General features: G+C 44.5%; 1 protein-coding gene across 5 annotated transcripts; it reads left to right on the forward strand.

The window, feature by feature from the left end:
* The first annotated feature begins 947 nt into the window (after positions 1-947).
* SDR42E1 (short chain dehydrogenase/reductase family 42E, member 1) lies at positions 948-14404 on the forward strand. 5 transcript variants are annotated; one of them, XM_010348649.3, is made up of 3 exons: positions 948-1060; positions 11230-11323; positions 11890-14404. In XM_010348649.3, the coding sequence occupies exons 2-3, from the start codon at positions 11256-11258 to the stop codon at positions 12998-13000; spliced, it is 1179 nt and encodes a 392-aa protein (XP_010346951.1). In that variant the 5' UTR covers positions 948-1060; positions 11230-11255; the 3' UTR covers positions 13001-14404. The 5 variants fall into 5 exon arrangements, with proteins under 5 accessions (XP_010346951.1, XP_010346952.1, XP_074260739.1 ...); XM_010348650.3 differs by lacking the exon at positions 948-1060 and adding an exon at positions 1358-9801; XM_074404638.1 differs by lacking the exon at positions 948-1060 and adding an exon at positions 11695-11812 and having other exon boundaries at positions 11233-11323.
* Positions 14405-17751: the final 3347 nt, after the last annotated feature.

Below are 17751 nucleotides of genomic sequence, written 5' to 3' on the forward strand. Positions count from 1 at the left end.
CTGTTCCTTAAGACTGCTTAGTACAATAATTCTCCTCTAACTTATGCCTTGGTAACAGCTGAGAACAAGACAGGCAGGAAAGCCAGGGGGTCCTATGAGAGAGGCCAGTCTTCTTGCTTTCTCCACTGGCCTTCATTAATTTTTATATCCTAGGACTTGAGTTTGTCCTCCTGACTGCGTGTGCTTCGTGAAAACTGAGCAGTAAATCATGCAATTGATATGAGCCTCTCTGAGTCTGCGTTTGGTACCAGTTCTATTAGCAAGAGCAGCATATGAAGTCAAAACGTCAATCCTCTAAGACACTAAAATGAAATCCTCCCCAGCCAGGGCTCCATTCTAGGACACATGTCCATACACGTGTACAGTCTGCAATTGTCCACAGAACCACACTCATGATGAGACAAAAGATGGACCTCAAAGGGAGACCTTTGAGTGAGGATGCCAGCTTTCCTTTCTGTGTTCCTTGGTTCCTTCAGCAACAAAGATTAGTCTTGGCATCACTGCCTGCTTGGTGACCAGAACAAAGGGAAATAAGGAAAATCAGGGACACAGGAAAAAATATAGGCACACATAGATGTGGAAACTCAGAGTTAATAGAGACTTAAAGAGATACATGGAAAGTGAATATTTTGTCACCTTATAGAGCCTTATCCATCATCCATCCACCCAAGCAATGCTGAGCTGAGCGCCCTCATATCAGGCATTGTGCGTGGCCTTGAGGATAAAGATGGAAGTGAAAGTCTAAAAGCAGACATTGGAGGTGGGAAGAACAGTTGACGTGGCCCTAAAAGAGGTCCCACCATGGCGGAACACACAGACAGGGGACGTGGGGGAATTCATGGAGCCAATCTCCTGCTGCCCCAGCGCAGGTGAAGGTAAGGGAGACACCTGCGCATCATAGAGAGGCGGAGACCTCCAGGATTCCTAGAGAGGCCCGGAAGTGGCTCCAAGAGACCGGTCCTACGGCTCCGGCGCCCCAGCGGGGGGCGGGGGGCTGCTGGGGCCGCCTGGGCCGCCCTGTCTCAGGTAGTCGGCGTGTCCCGCCTTTCTTCCTGCCGCTGTGAGTGGGCCTCGACTGGGCCTGGGGTTGGGGGAGTCGCTGCCCTTCCGCGAGGTCCGTGGGCCACAGGTCTCGGCCTGGAACGCGGCTGGTGGCGGTCTCAGGGGTGGGGGACGGCGGTGGTGACGGAGCAGGGTGGCGGGAAGGAGCACCCCCTTTCAGGTCTCTTCCTGGTCCCAGCGGGCCGGGCGCAGCTTGGCTTTCTAGAATGTCGCCAAGGCGTCAAACACTGGCTCTCCATTTTTTTTTTTTTTTTTTTTTTGGTGGGGGTGGGTACATCAGGCCCCAAGCTCCGAGCTTTCTGCAGGTGTCTGTCTATACTTGATTCCTATTTTTGGTTTTTCTGCACACTTTGTGGGAACGACTACCTCCTCTTTGTGACGTGGTTCTGGTTCCCATTTAAACTGCATGTCGTTGTTGGGAAAAGGTCAGCACGTTTAAACAAAACCTGATAGACTAGTCATAGTACCAGATGAACCAGATGTGATAGAAATTATGAAGGTGGAGTGAACTCTGAAAATCTGAGACAAGGTTTATTTAGAAAGTTTACTTTGCCAAGGTTGAGGACATGTGCCCCTGACACAGCCTCACGTGGTCCTTCTGATGTGCGCCCAAGGTGGTCAGAGCAGTTTGGTTTTACACATTTTAGGCAGACGTGAGACATCAGCTGATAGAACGTGAACATTTTTTTTCAGTCTGGAAAGGCAGGGCAATCCGAAGTGGGGAAGGAGCTTCCAGGTCATAGATGGGTAACAGACAAATGGTAGCGTTCTTTTGAGTTTGATTAGCCTCTCCAAAGGAAGCAATCAGATATGCATTTATTTCAGTGAGCAGAGGTCTGTGAATAGAATGACAGGCAGGGTTGAAAAGACCAGTGGGCAGGTTTGCCCTAAGCAGTTCTCAGCTCGACTTTTCGCTTTAGATCTTGGGGCTCCAAGATTTATTTTCCTTTGGCAGTGGTAAGAGAATGACATAAGTGAACCTGCATTGTTCCATCCTTAGTGTGCAGCATTACATATGGTGGTTAAGAGTCATACAGACCCAGGTTCAAGCCCCGGATCCTGCTCAGTCACTTATGACCTGCATAATTTGTGGGTAAAGTTCTTAATCTTTGATATATTTTCCTCATTTCTGAAAGCTGATGATAATAGTAGTAACTACCTCAGAAGATTGTCCTGAGGCTTAAATGCTAAACCTTTAAACTGCCTGTATTAATCTGTTCTCATGCTGCTAATAAAGACATACCCGAGACTGGGTAATTTATAAAGAGGTTTAATGGACTTACAGTTCCATATGGCTGGGGAAGCCTCATAATTATGGCGGAAGGCAAAGGAGCAGCAAAATTACATCTTACATCTTACGTGGTGGCAGACGAGAGCTTGTGTAGGGGAACTCTCCTTTTTAAAACCATCAGATCTTGTGAGACTTATTCACTGTCATGAGAACAGCGTGGGAAAAAAATCCACCCCTATGATTCAGTTACGTCCAACCGGGGCTCCTCCCAGAACACGTGTTACTTATGGGAGCTACAATTCAAGGTGAGATTTGGGTGGAGACACAGCCAAACCGTATCATTCCACCCCTGGCCCCTCCCAAATCTCATGTCCTCCCGTTTCAAAACTAATCATACCTTCCCAACAGTCTCCCAAAGTCTTAAACTCATTTCAGCATTAACTCAAAAGTCCACAGTCCAAAGTCTCATCTGAGACAAGGCAAGTCCCTTCCAACTATGAGCCTATAAAATCAAAAGCAAGTTAGTTAGTTCCTAGATAGAATGGGAGTACAGGTATTGGGTAAATACACTCATTCCAAATGGAAGAAATTGTCCACAACAAAGGAGCTACAGGCCCTATGCGAGTCTAAAATCCAGCGGGGCAGTCAAATCTTGAAGCTCCAAAATGATCTCTTTTGACTCCATGTCTCACAGTCAGGTCACACTGATGCAAGAGGTAGGTTCCCATAGTCTTGGGCAGTCCCACCCCTGTGACTTTGCAGGGTACAGCCCCACTTCTGGCTGCTTTCACAGGGTGGTGTTGAGTGTTGGATGCTTTTCTAGGTGCACGGTACAAGCTGTTGGTGGATCTCCCATTCTGGGGTCTGGAGGATGGTAGTTCTCTTCTCACAGCTCCACTAGGCAGTGTCCCAGTGGGGACTCTGTGGAGCGGCTCTAACCCCACATTTGCCTTCCACACTGTCCTAGCGGTGGTTCTCCATGAAAGCCTCACCCGTGTAGCAAACTTCTGCTTAGACATCTAGGAGTTTCCATACATCCTTCAAATCTAGGTAGAAGTTTCCAAACCTTAATTCTTGACTTCAGTGCACCCATAGGCTCAGCACCACATGGAAGTTGCCAAGGCTTGGGGCTTGCACCCTCTGAAGCCACGGCCTGAGTTGTAGCTTGGTCTATTGTAGCCACAGCTGAGCACAGAGCACCAAGTCCCTAGGCGCACAGAGCAGGGGGGTTCTGGACCCAGCTCAGGAAACCATTTTTGCCTCTAGGCGTCTGGGACTATGATGGAAGGGGCTGCCATGAAGGTCTCTGACATGTCCTGGAGACATTTTCCTCATTGTCTTGGTAATTAGCATTTGGCTGCTCGTTACTTATGCAAATTTCTGCAGCCAGCATAAGTTTTTCCCCAGAAAATGGATTTTTCTTTTCTGGTTCATCATTAGGCTGAAAATTTTCCAAACTTTTTTGCTCTGCTTCCTCTTGAATACTTAGCAGCTTAGAAATTTCTTACCCCAGATACCCTAAATCATCTCTCTGAAGTTGAAAGTTACACAGATCTCTAGGGCAAGGGCAAAATGCCACCAGTTTCTTTGCTAAAACATACCAAGAGTCAGTTTTACTCCAGTTCCCAACAAGTTCCTCATCTCCATCTGAGACCATCTCAGCCTGAGCTTTATTGTTCATATCACCATCAGCATTTTGGTCAAAGCCACTCAATAAGTCTCTAGGAAGTTCCAGACTTTCCCACATCTTCCTGTGTTTTTCTGAACCCTCCAAACTGTTCCAGCCTTTGCCTGTTACCCAGTTCCAAAGTCACTTCTACATTTTCAGGTATCTTTATGGTAGCACCCCACTGCCCAGTACCAATTTACTGTATTAGTCCATTGTCATGCTGCTAATAAAGACATACCCAAGACTGGGTAATTTATAAAGGAAAGAGGTTTAGTGGACTCACAGTTCCACATGACTGGGCTGGCCTCATAATCTTGGCGGAAAGCAAAGGAGGCGCGAAGTCACATCTTACGTGACAGCAGGCAACAGAGCGTGTGTAGGGGAACATTCATTTATAAAACCATCAGATCTTGTGAGACTATCATGAGAACAGAATGGAAAAGACCCACCCCCATGATTCAATGACCTCCTACGAGGTCCCTCCAAGGTCATGAGGGACTCATGGCAGCTACAATTCAAAAGGCAACTTGGGTGGAGACATAGCCACACCATATCACTGCCTAACCCATAATAAATAATAAGCGTAGCCAGGGTTGTTACTGTTTTCATTTTAGGGAGGAGGAAACATGGTAAGAGAGGTTCAGTGAATTGCCCAGGATCACACAGAGAATTGGAAGAGCCAAGTCTAATGCCCCGATTTCCAACCTGGGAATCTTAACCATTCACCACTGCTACCTCTGCCACAAGGGAGAAGATGGGGCACCTCCATTTGTTTTCACTGGGAACTGCAGGAGCCCCAGTCAGGTTGCAGAATGTGTTAATAGTGAAAGCCCTCGCAGGACTCAGGTCAGTGCCCAGCGCTTCAGACCAGGGGTTCTGCACAGCCACAAGTGCTGCTGCAGTTAAGATGAGCTGTGCAGTCAGATGCACCTGGGTTATTGGTACAGATCCCTGCTCTACCATTTGCTAGCTATAGGACTTGGAGTTAGGCACTTTGTGTCTCTGAGCCTCAGTTTTCTCATATGTAAACTTGAATCAACAAATTAGTACTCACCTCAGAGGGCTATTTTGAGCATCGAGTGAAATAATTCATGGACAGAGTATTACACAATGCCTGGCACAGAGTAAGTGCTTAATAAGTGGGAGTTGATATTACTATAATTTGTAGAAGTGGCAAACTGCTGACCTAGTGAAGAAGAAAGCACAAGTGTCGTACTCCTTCCAGATAGGACAGAAAGAGGCATTTGAAGAGCTTGCAAAATGTTCACCCCATTTAGATTTACTGGGTCTACAATCTGCTAGATATTCCTTGTCCCTAGAGTTATTGTCTATCTGTGTTCACATGACATTTATACAGTACCTTGGGAAACAGGTGGTAAATAGCAATTATAAAATTATTTCATTTCTTTTGTCATGAGCATTGTGAGGAATTGCAAGGCTCTTGTGCAACTAACATCTGGGTAGAAGTTTAGGTAGCTGAACACCTCGGGTGATGATGCTGAATTACAGACAGCTGTCCTGATACCTGGTTGTATTCAAAACTCTGTATAAATACCCATACCTATTATGAGTGTACTGGTTTTTACTCTACGCCATTAGGTAGTTTTCTTCCCGGTGTGTTTGGCCTTTTGGAGTTTTTTTTGTTGTTGTTTTTTGTTTTGTTTCGTTTTGTTTTTTAAAGAGGAATGTCACTCTGTCTTCCAGGCTGAAAGGTAGTGGTATGATCTCCACTCACTGCAACCTCTATCTCCCAGGTTCAAGCAATTCTCCTGCCTCACCCTTCCTAGTAGCTGAGATTACAGGTGTGTGCCATGACATCCACTAATTTTTTGTGTTTTTAGGAGAGACGGGGTTTCACCATGTTGGCCAGGCTGGTCTCGAACTCCTGACCTCAAGTGATCTGCCCACCTTGGCCTTCCAAAGTGCTGGAATTACAGTTGTGAGCTACTGCACCCCTACCCCCACCCTCTTACGGATTTTATACACCACATCTCTTTCAACTGTATCAGGCTTCTTCTCCGTATCACCTCTAACTACGTATTTATCTTTATTGTCCTGACTGCCTTATATTAAACACAATTAGATAATTTTCAGGTCATTCATGGAATTTGAACAGCACCATTTCAAGAGCCTCTAGCGTCAATATATTTGTCAGATCTCAGTATCATAAGAATACAGTTACCTTTTACCTCTGGTCAGCACTTATACAGTGATTTAAAACACCTAATCACAGGGTTATACTACTTGGAGATATTTTTATTTCTCTTAAAGTAAATATTATAATTTTTTATTTTTATGGGGACAGTCTTAAATTCTCTCTGTTCCATACTTTCTATTGGTGAAATGCTAATGACACCCATATTTCTATATTGCATTATAATACCAGAGGGTTAGTAGCACAATGATCTTGAATTCATAGGGGTGAAGGAACTGTGTGCGTAATCTAAGGTTCTTATTTCTGATCCTTAGCATTTAGTTAGGTTTTTTAAAATGTAAAGCACTCCCAGTCATTTTTTATTAGTTTCTTCTCATAACTTCCCTTGAGATGTCAACTTTATTACCCTCACTTTACTTTAGTGTTCTCCAGAGGTTAGGTGGATTTTAAATTTGCATTTTTTTTCCTGTCTGTAATTAAGCTTTTTTTTTTTTTCCTTGATCATGTGCTTAACTTTAACCTGTATCCACCAAAATGACTGCTCAGGTCAGATGTAGCCCTCCCAACCAGAGGAGAGCAATTACTGAACAAAGCCACATTTTGGAAGAGCCTTCAAGCAGTTGCCTTTGTAAAAGCAGGTCTGAGTGCCCAGCCCTAGGAGGAATCAGATAGAAACTAATTAATAAAACAGAAGCCACAGAGTAGATGAAAATCGGGCAGCTGGTTGAAGAACAATTGTATATTTTCTTTTCTCCCTTCTGGCTTAGCATTCATGAGAATTTTGGGTGGCGGGGTGGTTTCTGCAAAATGTGTTTGCTGAGATTTTTTCTGTGCTTATCAATGTTGGGGATCAGGAAGGGAGGAGACGGCTCCCCAGCAGTGCAGCAGATGGCTGCCATCCTGTGAAGGTTTTACTGGCTTGGTGGATAAGATTTTTCCTTGCTGTTTATCGTGTTAAATTATTAAGTTGTCCTTAACTTTCTCTTCTGAGCCCCCTGATCAGGTCAGCGTTTTTGCCTCAGATCATTCTGAAGCTGGTTGGAAGGTACAGGGGTAGCATCAATAGGCCTGGCAGATTTCCGAAGCATTAATAATCCGAAGTTGTATGTTTCTCAATTGATTAATGTGCACTTGAACCATGATTGACCTGTGGTCTTGTGACTGGACTGGAATGCGTAATTTTGAAAGCAAACACTAATTAGAGATAGGAGGTATTTCCGTTGGAATTTTTTAATTGGGCTTTTGAAGGCCTGTACATTTCCAGGATTCCTTATGGCGGAATTCTTACAAAAATAAGAAGAATATCTTAAATTGTTATCTGGCATCCTGTTTATCAAAACTTTCAACCAGACAAGAACATTTCCAAAGCCTAGTGTTTCAGTTAATGACATCACCGTCCTCAGAACTTCATCTGGGTGCACGCACTGCCTTCTCCTGCGGTTGTTCACCTGCCCTCACCCTGATTTCACCTGAGCACACCGGCCTTTTGTCCTCACCGGTAACCCTCCAGTCTAGAGCCTCCTCTCTCTTCCCTAGAGCCTTCCTCCTCCAGGGGAAGCGTCCTCTTTCACAAGTACCAAGGTGGCCCCAACCGTTCCTTGCTCTAATCCTACAAAGGATGTTGTTGTCTGTGGAGTGGAATTCAATTAGCCATGCATGATGGCGCACTCCTGTGGTCCCAGCTGCTCAGGATGCTGAGGTAAGAGGATCTCTTGCGGCCAAGAAATCAAGGCTGCAATGAGCTGTGGTCACACCTCTGCACTCCAGCCTGGGCAACAGAGTGAGACCTTGTCTCAGAAATAAATAAATAAATGAAAGAATGGGATTCAGACTCCTTGGAAGGGAACAGAAGCCTGTCTCCTGGCTCACCCCAGGCTATCTTTTCACCCTCAAGCACCAGCTCCACACTTGAGTTTGCACACCAGCCATGGAGGTCTCACCGTGTTAGCTGCCCAGCACAGCCATCCTGCCTCTGGTCCATTTATTCAAGGTGCACCCTCACCTGTGATAACCCTCCTCTCAGCCTACCTGGATCTTCCCATGGTCCCTGTAGCTCTAAAGCTCTCTCTGCCATGAACTCTTCCTGATGTGCCTTGTGAGAACCAGCCTCCACCCCTTCACCTTGGTGTTCCCACAGCATTTTGTTTATACCAACATTATAACAGTAATCTTATTTTCACCCTTTTGCCTTTTCCTTTTGTATCTGTAGAAGCCTGTTTCTCATGTGTAAGCTCTGGAATACAGGGCCTCTATCTCATTTGGGTTGGCATCTTCCATTCCATAACCCAGCACTTTTTAGGAGATCCATTATTGTTAAAATGGCAGCATAATATCATACAGAACAGTGACTCTTAGACATTGCAGGGCCCTGGGTAATTTCTGCCCATCAGAATTTTGCTTAATTGGATATATTTTAGGGTGCTCAAAATAATCCATAGATTCAACAAATATTTATTGAGCATCTACAATGTTCCGGATTGTAGTAGGGACACTCCAGAAGACAGAAAACCTCAGTTCTCATAGAACTTAACATTCTATGGGAAGGAGGTCAATTAAAAAAAAAAAAAAGTTTTAGATAGATAGTGAAATGTACCATGAAGAAAACAAGGCAAGATTTAGGGGACAGGCAGCTCTGTTAGCTGGGGTGATCAGAGAAGCCTGTCTGAGAACATGTAAGCAGACCTAAATATTGAGAAACATGCAGTCAAAAAAGGACATCATAGCATCATGCGTCACAATGAAGTGAGAACAGGAGGCACTAATGAGCTCCACATCTTCAAGGAAAGAAAGGAAAGTCTGGTTGGAGCACAGAGTTCCAGTAGCAGAAGAGTGGGAGGCTGCGACCAGGTCATGGAGGTGAATGTGAGAAGTCTGTATTGAAATATCAGTATCTGATGTCTGCTGTGTTGGGAAACAGGATTCGTCATGAAATGTTGTGATTACACTAAATAATAGAATTGATTGCATTTGGTGTTATGAGTACTTTAAATACAAACGGGAGTGTTCTGCACTCAGAAAACAATAGAATCACAAGGTCACTGTTAGGTACATTGAGGGAGTGCTGGCATGTTCATTCTTCCTGAATTTTCTTGAAAGCACAACCGTAGCAGTTGCTTACCGGAAACTTGGGAACTTATCAGCTGTCCTCTGCACCATTTTTGCTCAGTTTCTCTGATATTTCTCACTCTCCTCCATACTCTCAAGCCACTGAGACAGTCACTTGCTGAACCTTGTCCTCACTTGTCACATTGGCTGATTCTGCTGAAGTGATCTGATTTGCTTCATTGGCAGTCTGATATACTCACACAGGTATCCAGACCTTACGAAACTCTTTGTAACCTTGTGCTTTTGAGAGATCAAATTATGATATGTGGAAATGTGATAAAAAAAATAGTTGAATCCCTAAACTCTAGAGTGTGAAAAAAGGCAACCTGAGGAATATCTGTGAAGTGCTCATACGGTGTCAGGTGTTTTGTTGGACATTTTATGCAAGCTTATTATCAGCTCCACTTTTTAGATTAAGCAACAGGTTCAGAGAGTTTAACGCATGTGGTAAACACACAGTCCAAAATCACACGACTGGCAAGTGGACTCCAAAGTCCATTCTCTTTCTATTTAAAACTGTGTTTTAGTGGTTAAGAGTAGAGACTCCGGGGGCCAAACTGCTATTGGGTGTGAATCCAGGTAAGCTTGGGCAAGTTACTTACTGTCTCTGTGGTTTATTTTTCTCCGGTGAAAAACAGGATACCAATAGTACTTCCCTGGTAAGATTATTAAAAGGATTAAATGGCTAACATATACATAAAGCACTTAGCATACTGCCTGCCCCTAGTAGTAAGCACTAGGTGTGCGTTTGTCATTTATTATTTCCACTGTACCAGGCTGCCTTTTTAGAAATCTTAGCATTCCTGTAACATAACACAACACAACCAAATGGAAAAGTGAAATCTAGAGAAGTAAAGTGTCTTGGCCAAGATCACATAACCATTTAAGGGCAGAGGCAAAACATCTTCACTGTGTATTCCTGTCCCCCGTGTTTTTTCTTTCCTTGTGTATGTACACTGACTTCATACTCACAGCCTCTCTGCCATACAAGCTCTTCATCCTGCATAGCCCAACTTCTGCTGCTCCCGCTCCCCACCCATCTCCATGCTGTTCCACGTTGAAGTCCCCTTACATGGTGCAGTGGCTGCAGTCATGGGTACCTGGCTGGGAGAGGGAAATGGTAGGGCTCTTGGTTACTTGTAGTCTTCATGCCTAACCACAGCTCTGAGCTTCTCTGTTGACTTGCACGCACGTGTGTGTGTGTTTGTGTGTGTGTGTGTGTGTGTGTGTGTCCAGTGCCTTTGAGGATCTGTATGCCTCCTGTTCCATTTCTTTCCGTCTTACATTGGAGGGAGTTGAGTGGCTTACCTATTGCTTATTTTGTTTTGTTTTTGAGACAAGCGTGTCTTGGAGCCCTGTAAGGAATGCAGGGAGGGCCACAGAAGAAGAGAGAGAGCAAAGTGGGACCTCCAAAGGCACTCAGCACTTGTACTTTAAGTACTTGCAAGATTTGTAGTGGGAGAGGTGGGGTATGGTTTGCTACATAAAGGAGTTTTTGCCCATATATATTTTTTAAGTATAGGATTAATAAAACAGTATCAAACTATGCTGCAGTGTGCTATTTTAAAGAAAAGATGCTGGGAGCTTCCTTTAGAGTTTTAATTTTCTGATGCATAGGGAGAAATGCCTCTTCTTACCAAATTTGAATCAATTATTTTCAAAAAGGCTCTAATCATTTTCAAAAATCAACAATAATGCCTTACATTTGAATCTTTTTTTGTGGTTCTCAAAGCACTGCCCAGTACATTCTCTTATTTAACCTTTACATTAACCTTTTCAGGTGGGCAGAGCAGATATTCCTGTCCCCATGTGTACACAGGGAGAAATCTGAAGCCCAGGAACTGAAGGGAAGGTAGCTAACATGACACAGCTGTGACTAGACCCAGGCCTTACCTTTTCATTCTTCTATAGTATATTGACTTTTTGTTTTTGTTAGCTCAAAATTAGGGAGAATCCCATTTACATTTGGATCAGTAACAGTGATGCACATGTCTTTCTTTCTTATAGGTTCAGTTATCTTTTGACTGCCACATATGGACCCCAAAAGATCTCCAAAGGAAACTGTCCTCATTACAGGAGGAGGTGGCTATTTTGGTTTTCGGTAAATGTGTCTATAAAATATACTCATGGAATTATTTTACTGGTAGTGTCCAGAAGCTTTCAACTCTGACATCAGAGAGTAGACTTTTACTTATTTGCCTAATGGCAAACCAGAAATGAACTGAGTTGCCCACTGCTCAGACACTGCAGTTGAGAACTAGAGGTATATTTCACTTAAAAAAAAATTATTTATGAAACCATTAAATTGGGAGGGGTGACTATTCACATCACCAAAACCAATTTTAAATCATAGCTAGTCTTTCACAGTTATGTTATTCACAAATATTCCAGAGAATAGATAGTGGGCCCTAGAACCAAGGGGGAAAAAATGCCACTGTTCTTTGAAGATAAAGCCTCTCTTTGTAATTTAAGTAGATGAGAGGATTTTCATTTTTGAAAATTTGAAGAAGTGAGCCTTGCACCAAGGAACACAACACAGTGAGGAACTCAGGATGAACCAAGAAGACTTGGATCAGTCCCACCTTGATTGGTAAATTGCTTTATACGCTTCTCCCAGACACAGCTTAAGAGTGACTTGTTTCCAATGTTTACTGTTTCTCATTCCAGCCTGGGCTGTGCTCTGAACCAAAAGGGAGTCCATGTGATTCTGTTTGACATCAACAGCCCTGCTCAAACCATTCCAGAAGGAATCAAGTTTATACAAGGAGACATCCGCCACATGTCTGACGTAGAGAAAGCCTTCCAGAATGCAGACGTCACTTGTGTGTTCCATATTGCCTCTTATGGTATGTCAGGGCGGGAGCAACTCAGTCGAAACCCAATCGAAGAAGTCAACATCAGGGGCACAGAAAACATCCTCCAGACTTGCCAAAGGAGAATGGTACCCAGGTTAGTTTACACCAGCACTTTCAATGTCATCTTCGGAGGTCAAGTTATCAGAAATGGGGATGAATCTCTGCCCTACCTGCCTCTTCACCTCCACCCTGATCACTACTCTCGGACCAAATCTATTGCAGAGAAGAAGGTGCTGGAGGCGAATGGTACGCCCCTGAATGGAGGTGATGGTGTCTTAAGAACCTGTGCTCTGAGGCCAGCTGGCATCTATGGGCCTGGAGAACAAAGACACCTTCCCAGAATAGTCAGCTACATCGAGAAGGGTCTGTTCAAGTTTGTCTACGGGGACCCTGGGAGCCTGGTTGAGTTTGTGCACGTGGATAACTTGGTGCAGGCTCACATTCTGGCCTCAGAAGCCCTGAGAGCTGACAAGGGCCATATTGCCTCTGGACAGCCCTACTTTATTTCAGATGGCAGACCTGTGAACAACTTTGAGTTCTTCCGGCCTCTGGTTGAGGGCCTGGGTTACACGTTCCCATCTACCCGCCTGCCATTGACCTTGGTCTACTGCTTTGCTTTTCTAACAGAGATGGTTCACTTCATTTTGGGTCGACTCTACAACTTCCAGCCCTTCCTCACTCGCACTGAAGTTTACAAAACTGGTGTGACACATTATTTTAGCTTAGAGAAAGCCAAGAAAGAGCTAGGTTATAAGGCTCAGCCATTTGACCTCCAGGAAGTAGTGGAGTGGTTTAAAGCCCATGGTCATGGCAGAAGTTCTGGAAGTCGTGACTCGGACTGTTTTGTTTGGGATGCGCTATTGGTCTTCCTCCTGATTACAGCAATTCTCACTTGGCTGCTTTCTGTGATTCTGTTGCTTTGAAGGAGGGGTCAGGAATAAGCTGATCACAATTGGCTGAGGTGGTTCTCAAGAAACATGGGTTTTAAAATGTGTACAGTGATATCTGGTGCCAAACATTGGCTCTTCAAATTGCCACTTAAGAACAGGTTCTTGGATTGAATCTTTATTGCTTACTGCCTTGCACTAATCCAGATGGGAATGAAAAAAAGAAGGAAAGATTAGCTTGAAATTTGATTTCTTACGTCCTTCTGTTTTAGGTGGGTACAAGAGAAGTCAGTTGCGTTAGAAGAGTCTGTCTTGAATTTCTCAGAAAGCTAGATGTACTTATTTCCATTTTATGTACTCTGCATCTACCTAAAACCTCTGAGTGATGTGGGAATGGCAAAACACTGCTTCAAAGTGTGTGAAAAACACCAAATTTTGGCCCAGATCCCTAGCAGAGCAGTCCTCCAAGGGGATGGTGGCTGTTGCTGGGGAGGCATGAGCTGTTCATAGTGTAAGTTTTAGGTGTTAACATTTGCCCTTTGTGATATCAGGGCATCATGCCTTTGTGAACACATGGTAATGTTTCGTGTTTGGGCCTTTATCCTACCTCGTGGGATTCTTTTGAGCATCAATTAGACAAAGCGTACAAAGTGCTCCTTAACACACAGTTATTCTTTTTATCAGAATTGTGATGGTACATTCCTCATTGTTCTCTTTAGAGGGCTGTTGCTGCTGAGCTTTCTGGAATGTCTTTAGGTGTGCCCTCAGAGCCTGCAACAAGTATTTTTGGATATACTCTGTTTGTAAAGTTTTGGCCTCTGAGAAGGCCAAAAGGAAGCAGCTGAAAATCTGATGATTAAAGGAGGCAATCAAGCTGATGCCATTTTAAATTTAAAAATGAAGCATAACTCTAAACTCATAGACAGGTTTTCTTACTGGGAAGAAGTTTGGCTCACTGAAGGCAGCTTCCAGTGAGGAATGTATTGAACAATGGCAGCACTGTCTGGCCACCCACGAACTGTTATAGACATTCCAGTTACACTGTTGCATAGGAACCCAAGTGAAAGAAGACAGAGTCCATCTCCATCCAGGGCTCCAGCTACAGGAAGGATAGTATGGAAGCATTACGAGGGGGAGCTAGAGCTATTGCTAGAGCTACTCTGAGAGTATCCATAAAATACAAATAGAACGCACAATCCCTGTTGAGTGCTGCCTGGATGTTTTCAGAAAAGCTCTGAACTTGGTGTCAGGAGACCAACACCATGAATATCATGTGTGGCCTTACCAAGGAACAGAAGCCCCTCAGAACTTCACCTCCTCACTTGGGAGCTGGGACTGACTGGATTTGCCCTTTCTGTAAACCCACCCACCTCATAGGGTTCACTGGGACCATAAAGCAAGCTGTGGTGAAAGTATTTTTAATATAAATTGCAACATCGATATGAGTTGATAGTAGTGATTGTTTTTAGGAAAATGTGTTTGGAGTCTTTTCTATCATAAAGAACCTTTTGCATTAGCCTGAGGTTAACGCATATGAGCACCTGCAGCGTATCGCTCTATATCTGCTTGGATATCTTCTTCATGTGGCAAGTGATTCTCCCAGAGCAGGTCATCCAAGACAGCAGGGTGGAAGCTGCATTGTCCTTTATGACTTGGCCACAAATGTCACAGTGTCATTCCACAGCATATTGGTTATGCAGGTCAATCCTATTCACTGGGCCGGGGTTGTGGGGAGGGGGGAATGGAAATACACAAAGGTGTGACTACCCGAAGATGGAGATGGTCATAGGCAATCTTGGAGGTGAGCTCTTGGCCCCACATGAGTTATCCTTCGCTTTCCATGAAAGGTAGCCCACGTTTCCAGCCACATAGCTTTCTCTGCCTGCTTCCTGGCAGAAGGATTTTAGGGGCCCAACAGCTGTGTTAACATTTTGTACTATATCCCTTTCCATTCAAGCAAGAGTTACCCTGATCATTATTTTGAATGTGTCACCTGAGTCTTACTGAAGTTCACGCACTAAAGCCACACCCACAAGTCTCTGAGATAAGTTTGCACTAAAGCCACACCCACAAATCTCCCAGAGGTCCTGGCAGAAGCCACCCAGCACTACCACCTCATCCATGGCTTCTGAGGACTGTGGGAGGTTATTTATATGCTTGATGGAGGGTCGCAATGGAGGAAGCATGTGTGAGCAACAAGGGGCCCTGTATGGGAACCCGAAGATCATGGCCAAACTGCTCTTAACTGCAAAAAGGAAGAGGGATCTGGAAGGCCTGTTGGAAATACTTGTTGGAGTCCTTAGTGCTATTTGTGTTTCTTACTGCTATACTCCTAATGGCTAGCACAGTGCAGGAGTTCTGTGAGTCCACCTTGAGCCTCCGCTCAGACTCCCAAGGGACAATACTGTGCTTCTAAGAAGCCTTATTATCTGAAGAGCTCTCTGGGGTGCCACATCAGGCCTTTCTGAGATCTTAAAATTTTATACTCACAGCCTCAGGCTTGCACTGTTAGCCTTATTCAGTTTGGAAGGAGACTACACAAGGACATGGATACCAGGGGATGGTGTCACTGGAGGCCAACATGGAATCTGGCTACCACATCCCTGCTTCCATATTTCCCCAGTTCTGTAACTACCTCCCATTCCATCTTGAAGTGGCAGATTTTCTCAGTGCTGTCATTGGCCCAGTTCTGATACCCTGCTTTCTCCCTTGAGCTCATCTAAGCCCATGGCCTCCATTTCTGTCTCTAACCCAAATAGATACTACTAGATTTACAGTTCCAGACCACTCTTGGGCTCCAGGCTCATATATATAAGTACTTCTGCAACTCCACATGGATGTCTTCCATGCACCTGTCAGCCAGTGTATCCAAAGGGGAATTCATAATCCTCTCCCACCCCAAGTTTTTACAGGGCTCCTTTCCTTAGTAAATATTTTCACTACCCACTGAATTTCTCATCCCAGAGATCTGGGATCATCCTTGACCCCTGCCTCTCCTAAACTTGACACTCCTAACTCATGTTTAAGCCAATTCATTTTTCCTTGTAATCATGCCTTAAAACTGCCCAAGGTATAGGTGTATCTTCTCTTCCATAGATTCCAATAGTAGCCCATTTGCTCTTCCACCCATATCCACACCCACCTTCCTCAGTCCATTCTCCACATACCTAGCAGAGGAAGTCTATAAAGGTGCGTATCTTTTGTCACTTCTCTGCTAAAAACTTTCCTTAGGTTAAGAATCTTTAACATGATCAAGAGGCCTTGTCTGCACTGGCCCTTTGTCTGTCTCTCTGCTATCATCTCACATTATTCTGCCTTCTCTGCCCCAATTACACTGACTTTTGTATGTTCCTGGGCTCCAGGCTGCTCAGGCTCCCTGTCTTCCTTTTGGCCTGAATAATGTTTGTCTCATGCCTCCTTTTAAGTCTTCTAGAAGCCTTCCCTGATCCCAGCAATTTAGGATTGGTCCTCCTGTCACAAGCTCTCATAGCTTCCTGTCTTTCTTTCATAGCATTGCTCATAACCATAAACACTTGTACAATTATTTGTTTAATGCCCGTTAGCTCCACGAGGGTGAGAACTTTGTCTTTCTTACTGCTATACTCCTAATGCCTAGCACAATGCAGGAGTTCACTGAGTATTTGTCCAGTGAATGCTATTTTCCCTTCTGCTGTGGATGAACACTCTTTTCTAGCACACAGATAATTCACTGTTTCTAATCTTTTAGAGACAGGGGAAGATAGGCAGCCTACACTAGAATTGTGTTAACTAAGTCAGTGCTAGATGAGGTCTAGTAAGTATAGTGGTTATTGCCTGTATCAGGCGTCCCCAAACTACGGCCCGTGGGCTGCATGCGGCCCCCTGAGGCCATTTATCTGGCTTTTGGAGACGGGGGAAGATAGGCAGCCTGCACTAGAATTGTTTTAACTAAGTCAGTGCTAGATGAGTTCTAGTAAGTAAGTGGTTATTGCCTATATGATCTGGTGGAGTATTAATGCCATAAGATGGTCAGGGCACAGGGAAGGAATGTGGGCCAAGTGATTCGTGCTCCCTCCACATGTCAGCTGAAAACTCACCACTTTAAAGGACTTAGTCTGTTCCCAGAAAAGGAGTTTCCCCTTCCCTTCTATGGTCAGGAAATGTGGCAGTTAAGAAATTCCATTAGTTCTAGGGTTCCCAGCTGCCCTCGAATTGCCTCAACCTTAGATTGAATCACTCAATCCTGCCTAATGCAATAAAACTATGCTCACACTTGTGCGCTTGGGGATGATCCCAGAGGTCCTGGCAGAAGCCACCCAGCACTGCTACCTCATCCATGGCTTCTGAGGACTGTGGGAGGTTATTCATGTGCTTGATGGAGGGTCACAATGGAGGAAGCATGTGTGAGCAACAAGGAACCCCGTATTGGAACCCAAAGATCATGGCCAAACTGCTCCTAACTGCAAAAGGAAGAGGGGTCTGGAAGGCCTGTTGGAAATACTTCCTGGAGTCCTTAGTGCTGTTTCTGGTGACAGAGGCGGAAAGTGCCACATTATGAGCGGTAACAGTTACTGGAGGGTCAAATAGCTCATTCTGAGACCAAATTACCTATGCTATGGTATTTCTCAAGCCGAGGGAATAGGCCTAGTGGTTCAAGAAAATGTCTTATTTTCCTCAGCCACCTAACGTGGTGTATAAAAGAGGCGAGCATTGCTTTGTCATAGATTGTTGGGGCTGCTTCCACCTTGCATGCCTTTCCAAATCTCCGGTTCACCTAGCATTACAAAGATGGTAGAAGTCGCCTGGAG

Source organism: Saimiri boliviensis, chromosome 1 (genome assembly GCF_048565385.1).
Source record: "Saimiri boliviensis isolate mSaiBol1 chromosome 1, mSaiBol1.pri, whole genome shotgun sequence".
NCBI classification, from domain to species: Eukaryota; Metazoa; Chordata; class Mammalia; order Primates; family Cebidae; genus Saimiri; species Saimiri boliviensis.

Bases quoted from the DNA above. Each gene is read 5' to 3' on its own strand.
- SDR42E1 (XM_010348649.3), top strand. From the start codon at position 11,256: ATGGACCCCAAAAGATCTCCAAAGGAAACTGTCCTCATTACAGGAGGA. The intron at 11,324-11,889 runs GTAAATGTGTCT...TTCTCATTCCAG, and splicing joins GGTGGCTATTTTGGTTTTCG to CCTGGGCTGTGCTCTGAACC.